Raw genomic sequence first — 27,247 nt, forward strand, 5'->3', positions numbered from 1 at the left:
AATATAAATGTTATGCTGCCAATACAGGATTCGAAGCTGCAACTTTTTGATCATGGGCTTAACCGGTGGACCGCCATTCTTTCCTACCTGAGGTCACTATTTAAATCTAATTTATTTCGTCACTTCGATCAAAAATGCTGCACAGGATCAAAAAGAAAACTACACGGCCCTATTCAATTTTAATTACTGATTCCATTTTTTTAATTGACATAAGGACTAAAGAGCATCAAAACTCACTATCAAGTAGGATATAATGAAAAGACTATAGGGATTTGTAAAATAACGGAGTGTTAAAAATGACAAGTATTTTTTGACGCTGTATGGACAAAATTCCTGTGTGCATATTCGTATCAAAGGGTGTATGCCAAATATCGCGATCCGATGAAAAACTAAAGTCAGGTGGATAAAATGAATAATAAGTTATAAGCGGACGGAAAAGCTAGTTGGAAAACAATAATCACTTGGATTGTGTCACTAGACGATGAAGATTATTTAGGTACAATAAGGATTTCCACTTTCTTTCATTTGAGCGTTTTATTGGTTCCTTCCACAGTTTTTAAGCATCGGAGCTCGAGGTCCACTTTCTCCCCTCTTTTTTTTGCACGTGGCACATATGTTCACTAATATTATATGATAGATTTATTATTGAAATGAGAATAGGCTTTAATCAAATAAATATTTTTATCGCTTCTTCCCCATTGCATTGAGAGGTACGTGTATTCATAATAATGCTACTTGCTACCAAGTAAAAAAATATTTTCATCACATAGGCATACATAAATAAATGCCCATCCAGTTGACATAAGCTAAATAACGCTGATCATAAACGATGCTGAAAAATGGGCAGTAAAGGAGATTGCCCCGGAAATGAGCTCTCATACGGTCGTGAAGAAACGTATAGGCAGCACACTGGAATGAATTCGTGAGTTTTCCTACAAAATTTACTACACTTTGATGAATGATAATACGACGATACAAACTAAAATAGAAATGTATCTCACATTGTGGAAGTGGAACTTTATTACTTTTTTTATTGGACTGACATAATAATCTGCCTGTCTACCCTGCAGCTTGTCAGTTTCCTCCACTTCCCCCTTATTTATTCACTTTATTGGACTGACATACAAACTTTTATGTGATATAATAATTTCTTTACATTAAACTACAACTAATTAAAAATTAAAACTTAAAAATAACGAACAAAAAGAATAAGAAATAAATACATTATATTTACAAAAATGCCAATCCCTACAGTTCGTTACCTTGAGGTAACGTGCCTAGAAGGCTAACATTGCCACGTTAAAAGGCAATGTTTATTATCTGGGATAGTCAGCGAGATATATGCCAGCCTTCTGGACACCTCTTACTCAAAATATTTTGATTGCGATGACTTTATAATTTATTTCTTAAGTTTCACTCCGGCCAACAATCGACTTCAGCACAGTGAATACGATACGTCGGTCGGCACTGCTTTTAATCTATACCGATACAGAACCAAGTTTTTATACCTTACGGGGTAGACAGAGTCGAGAGTTGCGAAATTAGAAGGCCACGTTTAGAGAGCGGGCTAATGTGGAATTGGGACAGATTGCTAGCCTATGAGAAGAATCGTCTATGAGAATATTTAGTTTATAGCCCTCATGAATCCCTTGTTTGACTTACAATTGCGTGGGAGAAGAAGCAGACGACACCTCTTTCGCTCCCATGTTAATATCGAAGACTTTAATTCCAAATTTATTATTCTACACAGTCTTTAATTTGTACCAATTTATGTCTGTAGTGGATTTTGTCTAATAGGCGGAGACGCGGGCTAATATTATGCAAACTCGTTGTTCAGTCTGGTCTGATTACTTTTGTTATTCTATGTTAATACACTTGTACACGATTACCGCGCGCTACTGCGGCTGTCATTGTCAGCTATGTTCCCGATTGGCCTGTCTGCTAAAGCCATTTTCCATTTCGCGAAATACGAATACTTCTATTTTACGACAAATAAATAAAATAGAGACTTCCTTTCCACCTATCGGTTTAATACAAAGCCGTAGCTCCTAAGATTTTACTTAACTCTGAAACTATCACGTGTTTATTGATGTAAATTACGAACTAAACACACTAAGCTGGCGCAAAGTTCACCAGTGCTCGGGAAACTTCCTCCTATACGTACCTAAGAGGAACACCGTCTATTGGACCCGTGATGTGCAAAATTATCATGTGTATAGTCCACGACGGCCCCGCGGCGCCTTATTGAAAACATTTACATATCTATGTTCCATCAGCGCCATGTAGGGTTGCCGCGAAAAGTTGAAAAGCGGGTGGGTTTTATTATATATATTATTGAACAGGTTGCAAAGTCGTCACGACCACGCGTGTTGAAATTTCTAAGCAGACACACACCTGATGAAGTTTATTTTACCGCAAGGGTACTGCAATTTGATTTCACATGTACGAGATACGTCTGCTTACAATTAATGTAAACTGAAAATATTTTGACAAAGTAGGTATTTTTCCTTGTCCTCTGCACCATAATATACTATTATAAATTATTTCCTATCTTGTCCTGATATTTATCTAGTGATTACTTATGTCAAATACAACAAAACTAGCTTCTGCTTGCGGCTTCGACCTCATAAATTTTCCGTGGGAACATTTATTATTCCGGGATGAAATGTACCGTATGTCCTTCTCCGTACTTCAAACTACATTTTAAGTAAACAAATTTTCAAGAAGATTGAGCAGATAGAGCGTTAAGAGGTAACAAACAAACTTATTTTCACATTTATAATATTATGTAAGGATCAACTGCCGACTGAAAGACTTCATTATGTTTGAAAAAATCCAGTAATTTCAGAAAAATCCCTAACTCATGGTAACCCTAGACACAAGACATCGTTGTAAATGAAACGCCTCAATATTGTCAAAGTTGGTGCTGAAAACCGAAAACGATTTACTGCTGGCTTAAGGTAATGACGGAATATTCCCTATCGACTTTTATATAAGATTTCCGGACGTTTAGCAAATTGTATTACAAGAACGCTCGATTTTAGTGTTGTAACGGGCTGACTCGAGTATAAAGTTTGAGTGAGCGTGAGCGCAAAATTTTCATATTAAAAATTTCATATTTTCATATATTTTCAATAGGTTTGTGAATTGCGCTGGAGTTACAGACTCGAGACAGATCTATTCGTAGTAATTAATATTTGCTGAGTAGTTCCACATATTTAAACAAATTAGGATCAGGTAGGGGAGTAGTTATTGAGGGTTATTCAATTAATAATAATAAAATTTATTGTCAGTTTCTTACGTATGAACTAAGTATGTATAATAACTAAGTTAGTGAATGAATTAATGAAGTGTTTATCTGTCTCCTATAAATATGTCAGCTTTAATAAAAAAATCTATTATATATTTATTGATATTTTTGTATTTCAAATTTTGCTCAATAGATACAATACAATAAAACAACGCCAACCACATAACAAACAATACTTAAATAATGAACTGAATTGTCTAGAACGTCCAACAACATACTCAATTTGGTCTACTGTCAATATCGATGCTCTTAAGTTTGTAGACTCAAGTTGCGACTTCAATAAGTCCGAGACTCGAGCCTTCTCCCAACACTACTCGTAGCCCTGTAAGATTCCCCGACGTTCCGATATACGCTGCGTTCGCCGTCGTAACTTCGCTAAAACAATAGCTTTCCGGTAGATAGGTTCCTGAAGTGTATTACCTGATTATATTTACCTCCTGCTCCTCTGTTTTATTGAAGTTCAAGAGCTAGAGGGAAATGACAATATAATATATCGGTAATGAGTGACGTTGGCTACATATTATAGGTATTTTCACAAAAAATACTGGTAGTATTTCTCATTTCCATGCATATAAATGTGTGATTATACATATTTCATTCTAAAAAAAAATATGCATCTACTTTCACATCAAATATTACTTACTTTTAATGTCAAAATGAGTGGATACTTTGTTTTTATGTACCGATTTTAAAAATATATTTCCATTTGAATTTTTCTTTCTACTGCATCAAACATATACATAACATTAAAATAAACGAGAATGACGGCGGTTGTAGCATTATCGTAGCACTCGTAGCACAGCTGTAGCACTCGTAGCTCTTCGTAGCATATAGTGTATTGAGAAAGGTGTTGTTTGTTATTATAACTAAATATTAAAATAAAATCCTAGCATTTATAATGTGTGTCATACATAGATTTATACCTATATATTAACTATTTTTTTGCAATAGTGAGAATGATTTTGCACAAATGTCAATTAAAATGTTCACAACATCACGTTATGTTGCGAAAATACACATAGATTAACATTCATAACCTATTTTTGACTTTATAATGTTCATAAAAATATACTCGAAAACAAATTCAGACTGCAAAATTGGAGACTTCAAAGTTTATAAAACAAAAAAAAACTACAATAAAGTTATATTTGTTCGCGCCAAACCAACCGGAATCTCGGTCGGCGTACTTTAGAACAATATTATATTAAATTCCCGTAAGATGCCGGCGATATGGAAGTTGTAACTTAAGAAGACTATCAAGAGACAGTTGAGTGTAATTACTTGAAGTTTTGAGACAGCCGTCAGCGCGCGCGCCGTATGGCCGCGCCGCACGCCGCTCCGTTCCACGCAACTTCGTGTTTTACAAGCATTTAATGTCGTTATATGCAAGTTCATCCTGGGTTTCTTTATGTGAGTAATACTCGTGTTACGCTGCATTCATCACTTTTTAATAAAACTGACAAAAGGGAAAATTGTGGAGTAAAAACAGAGTAGTTGTGTTGAGGTTTGACATGAGATAAAGATCAGAAAAAATATTTCGATATCTCTTTTAAAATGGTGTGAGAGGAGATGATGATTTTTTAAAAAGTTTTTACTAGTATTTTATTTAATGCATCCATTATAAAGTCAATATAATTACTTCACATAAACATTAGGTAGCTGCGACTATATAGTTTTAAATAATTAATAAAATTGTGCGTCATTTTTCTAAAATACGGTCGTGTAAAGAGAAATTCGCTGTAGCTTGCTTAAAGGAAAAGACGAGAGCGCTCCCACACATATGTTTAGCTCCGAAGAGTGCCATCTGCTCAATGTACGATACTGCTCCAATTCCCACCGGACTGCACTGTACCTTATTCTGTAAAAAATGTTTTGTGTTTCTGAGAAATTGTGTTTTTATCTCGTCTTTCATGCGCTATGTGCCGTTCCCATATAGTTGTAAAGGAAAGCTCTCAGATATGAGTATTAATTCCATTTTATTACCATCTAACCATGAAACGAGAGTGTGTGGCTGGCTGTTATTATTATTTTAAACTTGCATTTTTTTATTTATACGTGTATTCATTAATATCATAGCTTATGGATTTAGCATCACAAAAATATGTATGTGCCGTGCCATTTGTGACTTCTACACGTTAAAACTAGGACAAAAGTTCGCCATTGTATATGTATCTTTCTTGTATTCATACAAAAAGTAAATAACTTATGATAGAATAGAATGTAGCCCATTATATTATTATGAAAAATTTGTTTTTAAGAGTAAGGAAACCCTTACTCTAAAAATCAAATTTTTCATCAAAATTCTCACGGGATATAATTCTTGGTCACTAGTATAGACTATACACAATATAGACTAAAAAACACAATTTACGCGTTTCCAACAGTGGATCTAACACGAAATCTCGGGTTATATAGCCAAATTTGCGGCATATCGTCGCTCCTTAACAATGACGAATGGACGTACGACGACACTGGATTATATAGTAATACGAGAGTGTCGCGCGAAATGTGAGTTTATAGCCGTATGGCCTGCTGGTGTCGCCGTGCGTTCTCTATGGTTAACATATATCGTCTTTCAAGACAATATGTATGAGTTATATCTCTACTGAAGTTTAAAACATAAAAAAATATATTATTTGTGAAAACCTACGTCTGTTTATTTTCTGTTTTTAATTTATACCTTTTAACACCAAACATTTATATATTTAAAACCTATCGGCCCACACGTTTTGTCTCTGTCTATAAAGCACTATTAGTCATAATATGAGTAAGATTGATATACAAACTTATGTGACATGAGTGGGATTCAATCTTGGGACCTTTCGATCCACAGACGGGCATCTGAACTGTTACACCACAACAACTTGGATGGCGGTAGTCTTAAGTATTGTCAGATACAATGACATTTCGGTGACTTGAATGAAATCTGACGCCTATTATCACTTAATTTGGTCTTAGATAATAAGACACTAACTCCACGCGAACGAATTCGCTTCGCCAGTCTGATAATATCTTGCTATCCAACACATATAACCTCGCAAACCTCTGTATGAGAGAAATCGTCTCGACACATATAACGACATGATTACAGGCGCTGATTCCTAAACAAATATGCCGCCTTATCACGCCGTCTTCATTTTAAAACGGGGTTGCTTTTAATAAGGGTCGTTCTACAGTGTTTGTGCTGCCTCTGAGAATCTCTTAATTTCGCTCGCCTCGCCCATAAGCTTGGTAAATAGTGCGCAGCGCCATCTAACGGCGTTTATCGCCCGCCTCAAGCCACAAGCGACAGGCGTGTTGACCGTATTGAAACTAATTAACAAACCGAACTGTACTCTTCTCGCAAATTAATTTTCTCTCGAGGAAATTTCAATTCAGAATTATTAGGTTAGGAGAATGTATATTTTGTGGATGGAAATTTAGAAGTGTCGAAGGTTTTGGACATTGTTACGTCTTTATACACTGGAAATCCGTGAAGTAATTAATTGCAAACATATCTATAATTTATTTGGATAAACATTGCAATGTGAATCATTAAAATATTTGATTTCAGACGATGTTCAGTCTATATTGTTGGCATAATAATGCATGCTACTATACTTATCATCCTATATACCATCCTTCCTACCAATATTATAAATGCGAAATTTTGTGAGGATATTATGTGTGTATATATGTTTGTTACTCTTTCACGCAAAATGTACTGGACAAATTGTTTGAAATTTGGTACCTACAATATACCTGGAAGTCCCGGGCACAGCTAGTATTTAGTATAAACGATTGATCTAAATCTCTTTAGTAAAAATATTGAAATTGGCCACTATTCAACTTTTACAATCTTTTTTTCGATAACTAATTGAAAATAAATCCAATTTACGACAACGATAAATCAATTTCGAATTAAACTTCAAGTCGGGGTCAACATCTCCAAAACTAAATTTTGCCCTCGTAAAGATCGGTTATAAAGATTAGTTAAACCTCAGTTAAAACCCAAACTTCAGTGCAGTTCAATGTTACGACCGAATGATGGCCGTCTGGATGTTATCGGACATGTGGATCGACTTATAATAAACTAGATGTTGCCCGGAACTTCATCCGCGGTAGCTTCGGAACTTTAACTCGACCTCGATGGCGCAGTGGTAAAGTGCTTGCCTCTGAACCGAGAGGTCCCGGGTTCGATCCCCGGTCGGGTCATGATGGAAAATGATCTTTTTCTGATTGGCTCGGGTCTTAGATATTTACCTATATGTATGTATTTATTATAAAATATAGTACCGTTGAGTCAGTATCCCATAACACAAATCTCAAACTTACTTTGTGGGTAGTTCAATCTGTGTGATTTGTATTTATTTATTTAACTATATTTATTACAAATTTCATCAAAATGAAAATCCACCTTCGCATAATATTAGTATGGATAGAATAGCTATAGATTTTAAAACAGTGAATAAGAATACTATTAACTATTAGATTTTTACGTTTCCCCAACTTTGATAATTAAAAACTTATATTCATTCATAGATTATTAAAATATACCATTTCATAAAAAGTCCGTGGCCAAAGCATACAGTATAATTAAAGTAATTTTTAGCATATGGAAGTGCTAGAGCTTACTTTTAACCTAGCAAAACGTATCAATATCTTAAAATTCACTAATTAGTGAGAATTAATCATTTTATAGCTCGAGTAAAGCTCTCAAATAGAATTCAAATTATTCTCCTAATGAAGATATCATACGAATATGTTGCTTGCGACCCAGATTCTCGAAGTACGCCTTAAGGAATTAGTTCTTTATTTATTGTTACATTCGCCATCTCGTCCCCAGTTCTCAACACTTGTGCCGTGCATAACGACCTTTATAACTGGTTCCCTTGGGATGTGTATTTGTCATTTAATACAGGCTTATTGCCTCGTCGCGCCTTGGGACGGACACCCGGCCGCGTTACGATGTCTCACCCGACCCACGCGCTTGTTTACGTCAGATGAACACATAAAATACCTGGGTTATACGTTGCTTTATTGCAAGCGATGTGAATTGGATGAGTATAAAGTTTGGTGCCATAATTTGTCAACTCAGTTCACGGTTATCGGTAACGACTGGTTTATTTTATAGTCCCGTAACATCGGTTTGAGTTAGAGTTTTCAACGTATTTTAAGAACTTTATCGCAATAGAGGAGTATTAATGTATTGTTTTGGTATATAGCACACCATCAATATTATTATGGTAATTATATATTAAGTATTAATATATTATTATGGTATGGTTACGAGTTAATCAACACCTTTCATCACCTTCAAATGAGAAGAGTATTTAGAGAATTCAAGTGTTTGTTTCATTTATTCAACGCAATGACAAACTAGGTATTGTCTTGCATTGAATTGATAAACTATTTAATTTCATTGTCATTTGCACCAGTTATTTTTGATGTTAACTTTAACCTGCGCTGAAAAACGCAAAGTACTTACGCCATTTTATCTAAATGGCAGCGACGCGCAGGTGAAAGTTAACGTCAAAGTTGACTGGTTTATAGTCTCACAAAATTAACATATACAGGATTTTAAAATACAGAAAACCTTTCGAGACAAGTAGGTTACCGCGAATTACCTGACCAATTACTGGAAAACTGGTGGAAAATGTTTATAAACAAACACAGAGCGCCCTAGCTTGGGGCGAGCAAAACACTTGAAAATTCCTAATAAGTCCCGAGCAAAAGGCTTCACGGACCCCAATTATTAAAAACAACAACCGACGCCGTATGAAACAAGCTCTTACGAGTACCTGTATCTGGTTTATTTTACTCATTTTACATTTTCCGCCAGCAGGCTTGGCTGCGGTTTAACAAAATGAACAGGGATCGTCGTGTTTCTGAATATTGTTCGTGTATCCTCGTATAGCGTCTGTGATTTTTTATAATGTGTTGAAGTTTTGCGGGAAAATGTACAGTCTGGCACAGAGAAATCTAACCCCCCACGATTAGAACACCATCTCATAGGGGGTCAGATTTCTCTGTGGCAGACTGTACATTAGGTGAATGTGGACGAATAAAATCCTGAGCTTGTGACTTTGAATAGCATATAATCCATACTATCCATAAATAAATAAATAAATAAATAAATAAATAAATATATTAGGACAAATCACACAGATTGAGCTAGCCCCAAAGTAAGTTCGAGACTTGTGTTATGGGATACTAACTCAACGATACTATATTTTATAAATAGATACATATATAAATAGACATCCAAGACCCGGGCCAATCAGAAAAAGATCATTTTCCATCATGACCCGACCGGGGATCGAACCCGGGACCTCTCGGTTCAGTGGCAAGAACTTTACCACTGCGCCACCGAGGTCGTCGACCATCCATGTATATACATGCTAATAATATAAATGTGAAAGTGTGTATGTTTGTCAATCTTTCACGTCAACACGGAGCATAGGATTGAGGTTATTATAGCCGCGGGCATTTTATAAGGGTGGAGCCGCGAGCAACATCTAGTTTCCTATAAATGTATAACATTGAATGCATCACTATATTTCGAATACCAATTAAATGTGGAAAAATAAAGAGTAAAATGATGTTTCTGATAAAACATGCCCAAACAAACAAATAAGTCGTTATCAGCAGGATTGAGAGTACAAGATAGAAACAGACAGTTATCTTCCAGTGAAATTTATCGTATGACACAGGGCACCTATCGCTTATTGGGTCGATCGGGCCCAGTGGAAGGGCCGAAAGAAAAGATAAGAGGGCTGTGGAACTAACCCGACCGGTGCAATTTGAATTATTTATCTTTCTGCAACCGACATTATTGATATAAGGGCACGCCGATAGAGAGGTTGGATGATTTTAACTGCCTATAAAAAATCGACATGTAGTGAAAGAAAGCACATTTTCATGCTGTAATAAGATATGCTATCTTATCAGTGTTAATTTCCAGGCTACACTGTCATATTAATTTTGAATGTGAATCGTTTTGCACTTAAGTAGTACTCTTTATCTATCTTTTATAGAAAATAAATGGCATTACTAAATATGTACATGAAAAGCCCTTATTATTGCAATAAACTTGTAGTTGTATTCCCAAACATACGATTATAAAAAATACGATTGGGGAATTATAAAACATGCAATAAAGTCCCGTATCAGACGAAGTATTTCGTTTAAAAAAAATCACAGTTTTAAGAAGAGTTCTTCATTTCACTAGTGCTACTTATAACTCCATTACGTGCCTTTCAGAAACGCATGCTCAAAAAAGCTGTTAGCAGCGGATTCAGCTCACAAAAGTACTAAAATCACCTGTCCAACCCAGGCGCTTAACTTTTTAATTAGTGGCTCCGAACGTGGGCTTACACGGAGTGTTAACGGCAATCCGCTGATACTCATTTTACCGGCTGAGCCAAAATCCATTCAGTGTTACTCAACGAGAAGCGAGGCCACATTCCTCACATCCTAAGGGACGATTTTGTAAGACTTAACAGCAGGATTAATTAGTTGCTGTATTATCTTAATAATTAGGGAACTCATCCTTTGTTTACAACGGCTTCACGTTGAGTGAAGTTTATTGAATAATGAAGTTTATAATATCATGTGATAATATGAATACGGTTTGGACTATCATCATTACTATTTAGCCCCTAAAACCAATACTAAAACTAATTAATATCCAATGTGATTTATGAAACATGATCAGCGCTCGAAACAGATTTAGAATGTCAGTTTCTATATTCAAAATCTATATATCGAATATCGACCATTATGGTTATTCATATTTCGCCACGCCAAGTCCGCTCAATGTGAACGAATGTATCCTGTAACGAATAAACCTGAATATATCCTGAATTATTCCCAAGTCAATTGCTCGAACAAGGCCAGTCCCATTTCTTGTGAAATCCCCTTTATTCATACCTATAATAAAAGTTAATTCGGAGTAATCGCGCGCCCACGGACGAAACTAAAAGGAACCACTCCACTCCTTCTGTTATGATAATGGCTGCCTCTATGCCTTCGATATTTCTCATGCAAATGCTTGTCGCATTTAATTCAAGGTATAAAATCTCGTCCTCGGACGAATAGTCTACGGTAAAAAGAAATGCAAACCAGAAACGGTTTTGTAAAATACAAAATAAAAGAACTCAAAACACTATAGTGTTGAACTTAAGTAGGCAGCAGTACATAAGTTGTATTAAAGCTCATATAGTAAATAATAAATTGAGCGATAACTTCACGTTTATTACTAAGCAGGGAAACATGCGGCTCACTTGATGATAAGTGGTCACCGGAGCCTGTGGACGCCTGCAGAATCAGGTTATTTACCCTAAACGAATCTTTTCGCGCCTTCTCTGAAGAACTCCATGTCGTAGTACACAGACGTAATGCAATACAAAAAAATTAAGGCACGTACAGGTAAAAGGAATTGTATTAAAAGGGTCCAAGGGTGCACCCTCAAGTTGTCTCGAAGAGGATGATCTCCAATTTCGCAAAGCTTACTCCCTAATTGAGTGCGAATGGGTTAGAGTTCTCATATATGTATAATTGAGCGATTTAAGGAATTTGTCATTTATTTATTTCTTTAAACGGCAACATTAGATAATAGTAGTAATTTTTATGTCAACACGAGAGGAAAATGTTTTATTTTTTCATTCTGTTCTTTGCACGTTGCTTTGGCTGGTTTCACGTTGGATATATTTTACGTTTCCGTTTATTTACTATTATATTTATTAATGTAATGGAGTGCGTATTACTCAGGAAACCCTTGGCGGCAACAACAGGTCTATTTTAAAAATATCATCCAAATTTTAACGATAGTTATTCGAGACAAGAAAGCACTCGAATTTGATTTCAGGTGAGTAAAGAATTTCAAAAATAGTGCTCCATGCCCTATTCGTAATAATAAGCATTTCCCTGTGCCGATTCCATTCAATGCTAGTACAAAGGCCCTGTCAGCTCTCGCCCTCCGGATTTTGTCCTCCTAATGACTTTTTGCTCGCAGTCTGCTCTCATGTTATTGTTTAAACTATTGATTGAGTTGTGACGGATACACTGGTCATATTGTTGAAATTAATTAACAGTTGTTTCAAACAACCTTTCAATTTCGATTCGTTTCTATTGTTCCCGTTGTTCTTAGTTTTCTATTTTTGGTTAGGCTTTCTCTCATCGGAGAGTTTTCCCTATCGCGTCGGAGCCAAGGGCCCGCGTTTCTACGTTTTCGTCTCCACGGTCGTCGGCATCCCTAATTGTCGAGCCATTTTAGCGAGCGTCTGCTACATGTATGTAATGAAATATTTTATAATGAACTAGCAGCCCGTCCCGGCTTCGCTCGGGTATAACCAATAAATTATACATCTAAACTTTCTGGGTCACATTATCTATTGGTGAAAACTGCATGACAATCCGTGAAGTGGTGTTTGAGATTATCGCGAATAGACAGACAAACGCGGAAAGGAATTTATTTTATAATATGTAAGGATGTAAGGATAAATATTTTTTTATTATTTTTTTCGTTAGTATTTTCTTATGAACGCAGTTTATTACAAAACTTTTAGGTCTTTTTTAATGTTGAAATTAATATGATGATTTCATAATCACCTATGTCATAAGTGCGAAGAGTAAAAAATCTTTTATCCAAGAAGCATTAAGCGTACCTATTCATCATGGAGGTATCTAATTACCTTCCCTTATCTTCCCTCTAAGAGGATTGAGTATTCGGAAAATGAGTGCGCTGCGGATCCCTAAAATAGCGCTAGTACGCCTACGGTACGGAACCACTAATTAAAAAGTTGTCCGTCTGGTTTGGACAGTCGATTGCTATAAGTAGGCGTTTTTTGTTCGGACGATCAACACGGAGTTAATGGCAGTGAGTAATTGAAACGTCTACATGATATTCTGTGGTAGTTCTGACCTAAATGTATTAGAAGTAACGTGAAAGTGACTCAAATCAATACTAGAATTATAGTCGCTAATAGATATACTTTCCACTAATATTATAAAGGCGAAAGTTGGTGAGTAGGTATATACTTCTTCAAGCGGCTGGCCCCATTATTGTGAAATTTGGTGTTGAGGTAGCTGGATTAAAACATACTTTTTATACCGACAGTACGCGATTGTCGTAGGATTTCGTCAAAAAATTTGATAGTTAATGGCGCTTTATATAGTAGATGATGCTAATGTGTGCAATGTAAGTATTTAAAAAAATAATTGAATTTAGTTTGCAATATATATTACTTAAAATGCACACGTGAAAATGAAGGCATAGTTTCTTAGATGGCTGTTACGTCTCCATGCAAAATTTTACTGACGAATTTCTAAGAGATTTGGTACATATCATAATATATTATTTACCCATGTGGGTAGAGTGAAATCAGAAATATCTCAAAGGGTTTTATAGTTAAGACTATGAAATAATTACTAAATGGAATAATATTATAGCATACACAATATATTAATATTATTATAAATGTAAATTATAAATACGAAAGTTTGTCTATCTGTCTGTCTGTTCCGCTTTCACGGTTAAACCACTAGACCGATTTTGATGAAATTCGGTATAGTTAATGACAACCAATTATCGATTATAACATATGAGTTTTATAAATAAAAAATTAAAAACATCATAAAATAGAACAAAAGAAAGAAATCCTATACTATTTTTGATTTACGCTATATAAGGCGCTTGGTTCAGCTAAAATTTATTCTAAAGGAGGGCTGACTGCAGCCGGTTGTAAAATTACATACGAATATTCAAATTAGTGCGTTTTATTTTTTACACTGACCCTTTCGGGGCTGTGACACCCCGGGCTTTAGGGCGTCACAGCCCCGAAAGAGGGTCCCAAGCGAAGATGAGAGAAACTGTATTTTATTTCCAAAACCGCGTTAATATTGCGGCCGGTTCATTTGAGCGGAAAGCAAACATTTGATCAGCCCTCGGGCCGCGGGCGTATCGCGGTTGTTTCACTATCACTCTTAAATATTTGTCGGCACACACAAACAAACACTCGCACACCATGTCCCGGCGCCCACTTCAATGATGGATGCGTTTAATCAGCGCTTAAACCTTGACAGTTTTTCGAATCGTATTTTTTTTTCATAATAATTTATTTATAATATATGGCCAGTGTTTTAGAATCTTTAGTTTTACTATTTTTGAACCTTTCAAAAATAGTAATGTCCCGGCGCCCACATCAATCTTCTTTGCTTCACTTCAACTTCAATGATGGATGCGTTTAATCAGGGTTTAAACCATAGATAAAAGAAATATGTTTAAACGTTGACAGCTTTTCGAATAGTATTTTTTTTTAAATTATCATTTGTTTTATTTAATATTGCCAGTACCTATTTAAAAACTTTTAGAGTGGAGCACTAGTCTTTGATCTTTGATGTTTTTTTTGTGTTTGTGTACACATATATGTTTACATAAACATATTTAAAAAAAAAATTCAATTTTTGAATACCTATTGGTATTCAAAATTTAATCATTAACTTTGCCTGTTCTAAGTCTTTGCTTGTCGTGGGATAGTTGGCGTTAGCTGGCGACATTACAATCTGAACATGCAAGTGGAAGCCGCGAGTCCTAACTATTCTATCACCGTACAGATAGATACGCAAATAACTCAATGGTACACAAACAATAGCGCTTGGTACAAGTTACAGGAGTTCAACGTACGATATGACATTTTTTTTAATTTTTGGAGCTTTTATTTATTCATGTCCATCATTATCCGTTCCCTAAGGTAGATTTCCCAATGATAAATATTGGGAAACATCAAATTTGTTTGTGTCATCATCACGTAAAATAAAAAAATCTAGTCGAGCAACTAATCTCCCAAGTCACATCTATGTAATTTTGATAAAACATAATGACTTTGCGTAGCTAAGTTAGTGTATAAACAACATGAAGGAAATATACGACAACATTAGGACAGGCTTCATGCTAGAACTGCTTCTATCTAAATAAAACCCTGTACCTACTTGGATAAAAAAAAATATTTTTAGCCGCTAATAATGTACAACTTGTACCGCGGGTTAGGTTGCGTGCTTACCGGCATAGTTTGACTTCCGTGCAGGCTGGTGATGGCTGCTTGCGCCTCCTGGTGTGAGCTGAACTTTACGAACGCACAGCCTGCAACAAACATACAAAAGGTTATATAATTTTCATTCGATATTCATCTTTAAAATATATACGGTTATATGGTTACTTGCAAGGTTCAGTTTTGCATTCAATTAGCGATTTTACGAAAATAGGACCTATGAAATATGAGTTAAAATTAATGTCAAAGTTTCTTGGTTCAAGCAGCAATACCAAAAGATCGTTACAAATCCAAAGATAGAAAACAGAAAACGCAAAAAAACGAACGTGAATATGAATGCGAAAGAAACAAGCGAAGGTAAAACGAAAGTACCTATTTTGAATTTAGAAAGAATATTCGCGGGAAAAACGGAATCTTAAACAAGGACGGAGGGGATTATCGCTCAATTTTTCAATAACAAGCTGTCAAGGCGCAGTGGTACGTCGGTATCAATCTTAGTTCCCGCAGGTGCGAGGGGAACATGGGAATGGCTAGGGTTGTCAAAAAATATGAGAATACAAAATATATTTTTTTAAATATGATCCATAATAATAAATGCGTTTTTTTCTTGCTAGTTTATAGTAACGAACTCATTGTAGTGCACATTTGTCAACATCATAATAATATGATAATATATCAGTTAGACCCGCGCTTGTACAAAACTGTCAAAGAAGTCGTTTGTCTAGGTAGACAATTATTCATTTACATGATTATCAAAGTGACAGCTCATTTGTTTATATCTGCTAACATAGAGGACGATTGTAATGAATTTCTTTTATTTCATATCCAGTATGTTTAAGCCCCGTTTTCTCTATGTCAGCACAAAGAAAAGTGGAATTCACGATTTTGGACATTGCATATTTTATTCAAGTTCTTAAATCTAGCACACTTAATTAGTATTAGTTATATTTATAGAGTACACTACTTAACATTAAGGTTTAAAAAAAATGTAATCTTATATAGAATTATATGAATATACTGGTGTGTACTGTTGGCAGCCCTGGATGTGGAACAATGCGGTCGGCGCCTATCCGCGTCATGTCCGTTTAATGACGACTGATGGATCGCGGGCTGATGTGGATTATGCGAACATTGGCCGACTCCCGCCGGCTTCATCACTCAATTATTTTTATAATATTTTCTTATTTTCCTTACTTCGAATCAATGTTACTGTAACGTATGTCAATTATGCACGTTAAAATATTAATTATTTTCGCACATAGTGCCAATAACCTAAAAGCCTCCACCTGAGCCGACAGGGAATGATGTACTAAATATTTATAAAATGATATAATATTACCGAAGATTATACATCAACATTTCATTCCCCCAACAGCCGAAGGCGATAAAATTTTGTACAACCGCAGCACGTAAAGGTAAACAATTTGTTCACTACTCAACTCCGCATTGATTATGCATAATCTACCAGCACTCCAGAGATTAGGCAGAAGCCGGTGGAAGCTCCTTTCAAACCGGTCCAGTGGTTTTTGAGGTAATCGAATATAAACAATCAAGATTGAGCAACCCTCCATGATATCAGATATTTGATGCGGGCGCGCGCCTCTAATATAAATACCGAGCGTACCGGCATTCTATTTGCTAAGTACACTCGTAACTTCTTATTGAATCAGCTTTGAATTCTCCAAAAAAGAGCCGGCGAAGGTAGAACTGCGAGAAAACGTGGCGACTATTTTATCTTCCGCGGAGCTAAAGTACGATTATGCTCGACTGGCTTTTATTCGTATTATCCTTTGTTCAACTGGATGAAAGACCATAGCTGAAACGTTTTCCGAAAAGGCGATTCAAATAAATTAAGGCACGATTTTAAGCTTCGTGTTTACACTCTCGTGAATATAGAGACAGACGGAGGCCGAAAACAATTTGCCGGTGATCGGCAGGCGGTGCTGGCGGCCCATAAAAAGTGTAATAACGTGAATTGTGATTGTGCGGCACAAAATTTAAAAAAGCGTCAATTGGAGAAGGCGAGCGGACCGCGGCGCCGCGGGCGGGCGTCGCCACCGCTCCGGCTCCGACAATGCCCCAGCTCCGGGAAAGCCATTATGAGAACGTCAGTTGGCAAGTGAGAAAGAAGTCAAAACTTCGCCGGCAAACATGGAACTATTTACTGCTTCCACATTCGGCGACGTGTGCTGGGAACTTGGATGCAATTTGTTAACCCTTTATCACGAAGTGCAGACGCGGGTCTCGGCGGCGGAGGGGGTCGGTGCGTCGCTGCAACTGAGCAGGTAAGTTGGCCGTCGGCCAAAGATCTGTTTTCGTGTTGTTGCCGAACAAACTCACAGATCAGTTTTTATCGCGCGAAAGGCCTTTATAGCCGACCGATAGCGGGCGCCTCCACGCTGAAATGTTTTCGCTTGCCGCTGAACACAAATATTATTGGATGGTTTTATGTATCGGAAGCATTATACGTTAAAAACTTTGGCACTCTCCGCTGGTACAGCGACACTTCAGATTTGACGTTATTGTTACTTCAAATGTATGTATCAGATCGGTTTCATGTTTATCATATCTAACATGCAAACGTGTCAGGTACGTGTTTCAGAAATTGATGTTTCGATCTATCGATATGCCTGGCAAGAATATTTGACCCAGTACCTAATTAAAATTTTAAACATAAATGACTTTCTTGTCAAGTTTATTCGATAGCATCGCCTTATCCTTGTCCATATTCACGGTTGCACGGTGAAATAGTAATAACCAAAATAGCAAGATTTTCCAAATAGTGACAAACAACGTCTACTTTTATATACGGAGAAACAGCTAAATATAGATTCCTCAAAGAATGGCAATTCAATATGAAATGAAGCGTTTGCCGGCGCGCCTCGCCATGTTTACTTGTCAACTTAACAGGATAATTTGTCAAAGGCCCTTTGAGGGCATTTTTTGTGTTCGTCGCGAGCCACGTTTATTATTTGACAGACGTCATCTTAAGTAAACATACGAGTACTCAGCATCTTGAGATGAAGGCCCGACATCGCAAGATGTTACTAAAAGAATTTTCACAAGTTTTTTTTTTTTTACGTTTTTTATAGTATTTCTTTTTAGTTATATTGACTGTTGGGTGTAAAAGCGTCGATTGACCACTTAGGGTGAATTATTTTATTACAAGTTTGACATTGATTATAACCTGCGCGCCATCGTCATTTAGACTAAATGGCATGCTTAGCATGTTTCTAGTGTTATATGTCAATGCTGTTGAAACATAGCTTATACTCATAATAGTCACAATCGATGTAAATTACTTAATTTTGGTGTGCGTTTTGCAGCAAATGTACCAAAAACAAAAAAGCCAGAAGTCTATTTTTTTATATAACTACCAGGAAAGTCGTAAATAAAATGATGAATCTATAAAAAACTTTTTTAAATTACCAAATAATCAAGGGTGAATATCTTCAACGTCTTTGATATACGTTTGACTTGTGTTTGATTACTCTTAAAACAATTAGCGACAACTTCAAAACTCTTTCACTAACAAATAAAATGAAAACATTCGACTCCTGAAACGAATTTTAACTTGACTTGGAGTATTTTTTCAGACAATAGGGCCACGAAATTATTTTAACATTGAAACTTTTGGGACTGTGGGTCGCTGGTTGCTAGGATACATAGTAATCAATGCCTTTTCAGTCGCAGGTCGAGTTCGCTGGGATAAGATGACCCAATATGATTTATGTTAGTAGATATATCGACAAGTTTTATGTTTCCAAGCGTATAACGCAAAAATAAATTATAGAAATGTGGATTCCACAATAGTATTGCTAAAGGTTCTAAATTAAAAATAATACACCTTACCTTGAAAATAACTTGAGTGTAATTAAAGTAAATTTCATTCCAAAGTCGCAAATGCTAGTATTAAAATAAGTATAGTTGTGCCAGGAACCTGTCCATTTTCCCGGAAACTTTCTCAGCTTTGACAGAACGTTCCCGGAAACAGAAATAAGGAACGCTCCACTGGAATGGGAATTTGGGAACAGCACATCACTAAAAATAAGAATAGTTGCGATGAAACGACGAGAGAATTGCTTTTCCTAGTGGTGGAGTATCAGTATAATAAATGTGCACGCGAAAAGTGCAACAAAATTAATAAAACATACATGAAAAATGAAAAGTTACTGAACTGAGTTTTACTTCAACGCTCATCTTTCATTTTAAAGTTTCCTCGGCGTGAGCGGAGCGGGCAAAGTAGGATATGAATTTGTGAGCATTGTAAACAACATCCGTGAGTAATCACTGGCTATTATTGACATTAACTAGCTACGGGATCCTATATTACGAACGTGAAAGTTTGGGAATGTTCGGACGGATATATGGATGAATATTTGTTACTCTTTTACGTAAAAAACGAATTTCGATTAAATGTATGTACACAGGATGGAATCATAGGTAATATTTTTACAAAGTACTGATGTTTATATACGTAAACAAATTTAATTTAACTTCTCAGGGTATGTTCATTGTCATAGCATCTGTGATGGTTTTTGATATAACATTATGAATTCTCATAACTTTATTTTTAATCCGCTTTTCCAACGTAACTCCGTCAATTTCTTTCCCAACCAGCCAGATACAAGTCCAATTTCGACTCTCGTCCAGTCGAGTCCCCCGACGTTGGGGTTCATCAGGTTATTTTTCAACGGGTCTTGCGAGCAGCCGGCGGTCCAACTGATAACAACTCCAATGAAATACCCTCAAACTTCGGTGACGGTCTTATCGCCGCAAATTTGTTCCCACTTTGAAATATCGTCTCATTTTTGACATTTGAAAACATGGTTAAAAATAATATCCGAGATAACTTTGTTGTCGGCAATAGGAGGAGCTCGTGCGTTGATTTCGACATATAAATAAAAGCGAGAACAAACGTGACGAATTTAATTTGGGTTCGTTGTTTTCAGCGATGGAGATGGTACGTTCTTGTTTGCTTTGGTGTTTATTACAAATATATACGAGGACATTAATTTATTTCTGGAGACTATGTCACATTGACTATGTCATATTTAAGTATCGTTTCAAATAACACGTAGCATGACATTGCGTCCACACGTTCTTTTTTTTACACGATGCGAATATAGTATTAACTTTGTACTTTTGTACTGGGTTTGGGTACTTTTGTTTCTTGTATAAACTTTTAGTATTTTTATCGTGCAATTTTCTAAAATCACAACAAAAGAATATGCTAGTTTTTAATTTATATTTATTTATTGTCAGTATGTAGAGATCCCTTTCAAAGTACTTACCTAATACAAAAGTTATTAACAAAACAAGTGTGCCTGCGGACGGTGAGTTCGCCAACTAATTCAATTACTCCCCAATTCATCACATTTCGCTAAGTAAATCAATCAATGTTGCCAACAAAACTGAGATTTCTATACAATCTATAAATAATTAAATTCTGGAATAAAACATTTGACGCGAGGATTTAACCAATTCTAATTAATTATTTTGTAAATTAATTAACGTATTTACAACTTAAATGGTAATTTTACTTAAGTCTCTCTATAGTACCACTCCATGGGGATTCCCCTGTGGATGTCATACGAAGTGACTAAGGAACACATGCCTTAATAGCTGTTAGTCGGAGGTTTAGTTCAGGCAGACAACAGACTGTAAAAGCATAGCCAAATCTTGAAAATTAACGGTTGGTTTTTACGCGAACCCTTCGATGCGTCACAGCCCCGACTGTACACGGGAACACGCGGGAATGAGAGAGAGAGAGTGAGATACACCATCATACCTCCTTATTACATAATGTTACTAAAACTTTCCCAGCTAGGATCGCAGTTTCTCCTAAACTAAGGTAAAGCAACCACAATTGTACCCCTTTTAATATTTAACACGCTGCTATAGGGTATCACTTACAGTAATAAGGATTTCGCGAGATTACGGCCGACCCTCCAGGGCATAATTAATGTTATACCTTGAATATTAGCTTTTCAATTAGTCGTCTTTTAGTATCTGAAAATGGCTCTCCAGTTACGGCTCGGAATAAGGGTTAATTCTTTTCCCGCTACACCTTGTACGTAAGACGATAGTTAATTAAAACCGTGCCAAGGAGATTTATAACACAAAGGTAGGTTTCCGAGGATAAGTCAGCAATTCAAATGGCCGCCATCTTGTCGGGGAAGCTGCACGTTTGTGTTGTGATGAATTAAATTTTAATGTAATTTTAAATCCTTAACGTGCTCTTGTTGGTTTTATGGTACTTCACCTATTTTCCTATGAAACTGGACGTAAATTCATATTTGTATCTATGTTACTGATTAATGCTTACATCGATAATATATTTTATTTAATGCTAAATATGAGTTCATGTTATTATGTATTACAAGTAGAATAGCAAGACTTATTTCTAAATTCTCAGCATCTCGTAGACCGATGATAGTATATAATAACGATACAAAACAATCCAAGTTTCGAGACATATACTATTATCTGAAACACTAATTGAACGTGCGCGTTTACAAATTGGTTCGTTGGAGACAAAAGACTGTCGCAATGGCAAAGTTGGGCGCGGGGCGATGCCTTTTGTCCCACAATCAAGTTACAAGACTGGAGTAAAGAACAATGGTTTTAAACATTCTGACTGTGAGCTGTCGGTTGTTCACGCACGATTGACGCGGGACGACCGAGAGATGGCGCTGGACGCTCCATCGAACAATGTTCTTCGAAATCGTTATCTGTTTTATGATTTTTATACGGGAATAGATATGTTAGGGACGGTCGGCGCAGCTTTAGACTTAGAAAGATGATATTGCGTGTGACCACAGGCTTCGGTGATCTTTCTTTCTAGCTAGCATTCCATCAGGTGGATGCTACTTTGCTTATTTAGAAGCATAAAATAGCTATCCTTGAAATAACGCATCCTTCTGTCAAATCTGATTAAATTGTGCAAGTTACTTATTTTATTATGGTGCGGACTTTCGCCAAAGTCGGTTAATCTAACCATCCTCTTGTTGTTTGTTTGGCTGTGACACCATTTACTTGGCGTCAGCACTAAGAAAATAAATTGTAAAAGCTTGATGATGCTAGCTGCCTACCACCAGCTCCTGGAATATTTTTAGAATGCCCTTTTGTGTAGCATTCCTGATTTATTTGATGGACGTAAACCGACATGATTAAACTCTTGCGTTTAATAGCTGAAGACTAGATAGAGGTGTCGATGTCCGTGCAAGACGGTGCGCGGTGCGATAACGAGGGTACCGTCACGCAATCGCGAACTTAGGCTGCGGACACACAACACAGTAACAGCGAGGTGTAACTGCATGCTAAGTATTTCTCTCATCTCTTTGGCTGTTAAGCGACTGGATCTCCTTGGAGCTGCGTATCCAGAGTTTGAGAACTATAGGCACTTCGCACCGTGTGATAATATTCTGGAATTCCTTGTGGGTGAGTAAAATATTGGGGGTGAGTACAAATCAGCCAAATCTAAGTGCGACCATAAAGGACTTTTCTGCATGATAATTATAAATCATCTTTCTGTCATCTGAGAGCATTCATGGCTATGACGAAGTTCGAATTGCTTAAAAACCTTAAAATTTTGAAGATTCATCGGTGGTTTATGGACCTGGGGCCCGATTCTCGCGCAGTCGAATCGAAGTGTAGGACAAGGCTGGTAGAATTTCATCAAATGTCTACAATTTTTCGAAAATTTCAACAGTTCACTGTTTCTGAATTCACGGGAAATCATTATCTTAAAGGCCATTCGTAAAGAGACAGCTTCACAACCAAATATTTAAAGGCTACACATGTTACTTCAGCATTACAATGTCAATAAGTATTGGAGCAATATTACACATAAACAAACATACGTACAGTTTTAATTCAAGCTATTTCTTTGTTGAGAGAAAATACCGTGTAATTTGATAACATTTTGTTTCTTTACTACTAAATAAAACTTTTATGAAACTTATTACGGTTTAGTGTGGTTATGGCAGCTTATAGTGCTATTTTCTCAGAATTATATCGTTTATAAGGTGCTGGAAGAAATACTGGTGTATTATATTATTTTTAATAAACTTATTCACGTTATTTTTTTTAAACAATTCTTTTTTGGCAACTTGGTATTTTATGAAAAGTTTCTTCCATTGGACGTTAGGCAGCTATAAATCTATTCTTTATCACTAATAATATAGGTACAGATTGAATTTAATTTGAACATAATTCCATATTTTGGCTTTTAAGATCCCGCTAAACTTTAACTGTTTAGTTACTTTGATCTTGAAATAACGTAAGAACAATTCATACTGAGCAATACTCAGGTTATTGTGCGAGTTGAGGGAAGCACCAATATCTTTAATCGCGTCGTCATATCAAACGACCGCAAGGGCGTGACACGTCCCGCCTAAGTGTCTTATGTTAACGCCGCTTACAATGTTACTTTTTACAAGGGCTGGCTGCTTTTACAATTTGAAAATAGAATTATTTTTTTATTTATTCATGTAAAGGAAATTATAAATGTCTTGGATTAACTGTCTTGGATTAACTGCGTGCACAATTTGAATAGAATACACTTTTTTTTTAATGAATTCATGTAACAGAAATGTAAAATGTCAAGTAAATGTTGCCTGCAGTTCTGCTTTCGATAAGGCTGGCTGCTTGCACAAATTTCTTTATTTTTTATGGGCAAATGTAATACAAATTATGAAAGGACACAGGAACGTAGTATTGGTAATGAATTTGTTGTAATATTTATTTTGTTCTAATCAAATATTAAGAAACACCACTTTTTAAAACTATCTGTATACAAACAGATTACAACATTAAAGTAAACAATTGTACCGAGAACATGTTAAAACTATTTACACTAGCACGAATGAAATATATTTTCACACTCCGAAAATCCCTCTGTTTAAGGTTTAAATTTTTAAAACTTGCTCTAGATAAAAGCTTTAAATTAAGTGGGCACCGTGCTTACAGTCTCAAAGTTAATTCGCAAAAGCCTATTCACAGAAAATACAGCGAAAGCTCCAGTAATTAATATGATTACATAATAGAATATTCATGATTTATTCAAAGTTTAAGGCTTTTATCTAGACTTTGCACAGTCAATAAGCATTTAAAAATTTATTCCAAAAGCCGTTATCACTGCAAAAGGTCCGTATACCTTTATATGTCTCGACTGTACCTAATATTTGAAATTTGTTAAATTATACTGTGTCAGTGAAATCTTAGTACAGCATAAAATAAATACATTGATGTGTAAAGTAAGAGATTAAAGGTAGGTGAGACATATCATTTAAATTTTGGTCCTGAAAAAAGTCACCGCGACGTGAAGAAGGAGCGACGCAACGAATTCCATCAAAGGCGCTTTTTGAATGAAATTATTCCAATAACTTAAATGGTAAAGTTTTACAATAAACATAAAAAAGTATTAAAAGTAAGTACCATAAAAACTATGATAGGATGTAAAAAGTCCTGTGTTTCAGGCGTTAAAAGCTAGCTAAAAACTAAACAAAAACAATTACTAGGTACGAATTAAGAAATTATGAAGTAGGTATTCTATTTGTCAACTAATTTTAACTTAATCTACCTATTTGAGAATCGTAAGCAATTACCCTGTTTCATCATAATACATAATTTGGAGAGCATCTCGGAGGGTCAGTTTGGTTTTACTATACGTAGAGGAGTACAAACCGAGGTTTTTATTTAGTTTTTTAGTCTCTTATATAGGAACCGCAAATATAAGTAAATATAAGGTAATAAAGCTTTGTACTTTTTTATTTGGTGAATAAAGTTATTATTATTATTATTCGCCAGCCCTAGTAGTTTAGGGCCGTTTTATAACCACTCTGCAAGCACGCGGCCCGGCGCCCTCGCCGAGCCGTCAAAAGATATGCTAGTAGAATAACCGTGTGGGTTGAATACGAATGCACCTTCTAAGTTACGTTTACGCGGACATTGCCTCGTTTTTAATATCGTCTGTTTTACGGCGTTATGATGATGTTGAAGACCTGCTAGTTATCGATGTTATTCAGAGAACTTTTAGATTAGAAAAAAAATACGGGCGCTCAGAATCGCAAGTTTATTGAGAAGGGTATTTTTCACGGCAAACGTTAATTCATTTTTGTAATTCTTAAAACTACAAAATGTTCATAGCATTTCGGAATATCCACCGCTGAGAAGAAATCACACAATCAGCTAGCATATAAACAATAGCATAAAAATTACCATAATACATATTATTATTCATGTTATATAGACAAAAAAATGTATTTTTGTTTGTAATGAAGAAACTCAAAAACTACAAAACCGATTTTGATGAAGTTTGTTACAGAGATAGACGAAACGTTTATGAGTAACATAGGCTTTAGACTTTTATATGGTTTCATCCGAGCGAAGCCGGGACTAAACCCACATTCCTAACTTTGTAAATGTAAATGTAAATTATGTACTTTTTTGCAAATATAAAAATAAACCATAAGTTTATTGTACAATTAAAAATTGGGCCTACACAGTCAAATTATATAGTAATTTCTCAAAAAGCTACAATCTGTAGAAAAAAATAAATGTTAATTGAAACTACCTCATCACGCGATCTATTCTATACAATTACCCGTCTGACTGGCTACCTTATCTGCCAAAACAGTCCATCTTAATACGCTACCGACTCCAATATCCAGAAATGGGTCAGCCTTATTAACGCTTATTGTGCTTGTTAGGCCCTTATTGATTATTGATCGGTTCTTATCGCATTCTTTCGTGTGTCCAAAACGCTCGTACGTTTCTATCTACGTGAAAAATAAGTGATAGTTTCAGACACAGGATATTTTTTCGTGGAACGAAAACTCGATTTTTGAATCGAAAGTTAAACTGCACTGTCCAATTTTTTAATGTCTCCGCTTTTTACTTCTCTCTCTTTCTTTTCGAGTCGAAATATCAGAAAAATTATATTAATAGATTAATTACTAGCCACAGTAATTACCTGTCCTTTACCTTATTAATCTGTTATATGGTGCAGATGGACGAACATTTCGGACAAGATGAGGCTTGGATTGAACGAGGAGGGACAGTTTGGGTTAGACAACACATGAGACATGGATGAGAAACTTTTCACAGTCACACAAAGAATTAATCAATAAGTAATTAATTAAATACCAGTCCTCCTTTTCATCACATGTCAAATATTTCAAAGTGATAAAACATAATTTAGTTTAAAGTATGCTTTAAAAAGGTATGCTTAAATTGACATCTCCTCTTCTTCTTCATAGTTGTATTCCTCATGGCTGAGGTTCTTGGGCATTACGTTGAATGACGATTTTCTTGGCACTATTAATGGAGTGGTTTGCCAGTGCCTTCTCCATTGCACCCGGAAATTGATAATCAACCAGAGTGCAGGTTATTTCACGATGTTTTCCTTCACCGGAAACAAGTGGTGGTCTATGAAAACTACTATACACGAGTCAGATTGGTATACAAACTCATGTGGCACGAATAGGATTCGAACCTGTCCTGTCAGTTCACAGGCGGACGCCTTAACAATTACACCACCACCGCCAATTGACATAAAGTTGATTTTTATTTTCGTGACATCAACATGTAACACTGTTAAATCATTGCAAATTTCCCGCTACTATCACCATGCAAGTTAATTAGACAACCAGTCAACTGTAGTAACTCACTCTGTGAACTCAATATACCTCGGTAGGAGTTTGGGATCGGCACGAAATTACATTATACATATTACTCTCTACTTACTCTGCAACTCTATAATTTCCCTGACCTGTTAGTTAGTCACCGGCGTCCTAGGTTAGCGATAGAACGCTGAACGCCGCGATGCGTTGCTGTGACAATATGCAACACATAAATACATCCATTAAAGAGTTAGCATAATTTAAGCTACAGTATTCTTTGT

General features: G+C 36.0%; 1 protein-coding gene across 10 annotated transcripts in view; it reads right to left on the minus strand.

Moving 5' to 3' along the window:
- The window catches only part of bru3 (bruno 3), a 616,612-nt gene that overhangs the window by 38,354 nt on the left and 551,011 nt on the right, over positions 1-27,247 (minus strand). For all 10 annotated transcript variants that reach the window (XM_053757110.2, XM_053757107.1, XM_053757109.2 and 7 more), the window contains one exon: positions 15,352-15,431. In XM_053757110.2, the coding sequence (XP_053613085.1) occupies positions 15,352-15,431 (80 nt within the window). The remainder of the gene's footprint in view (positions 1-15,351; positions 15,432-27,247) is intronic.

The sequence above is a fragment of the Plodia interpunctella genome, chromosome 16 (genome assembly GCF_027563975.2).
Source record: "Plodia interpunctella isolate USDA-ARS_2022_Savannah chromosome 16, ilPloInte3.2, whole genome shotgun sequence".
In the NCBI taxonomy this organism is placed as follows: Eukaryota; Metazoa; Arthropoda; class Insecta; order Lepidoptera; family Pyralidae; genus Plodia; species Plodia interpunctella.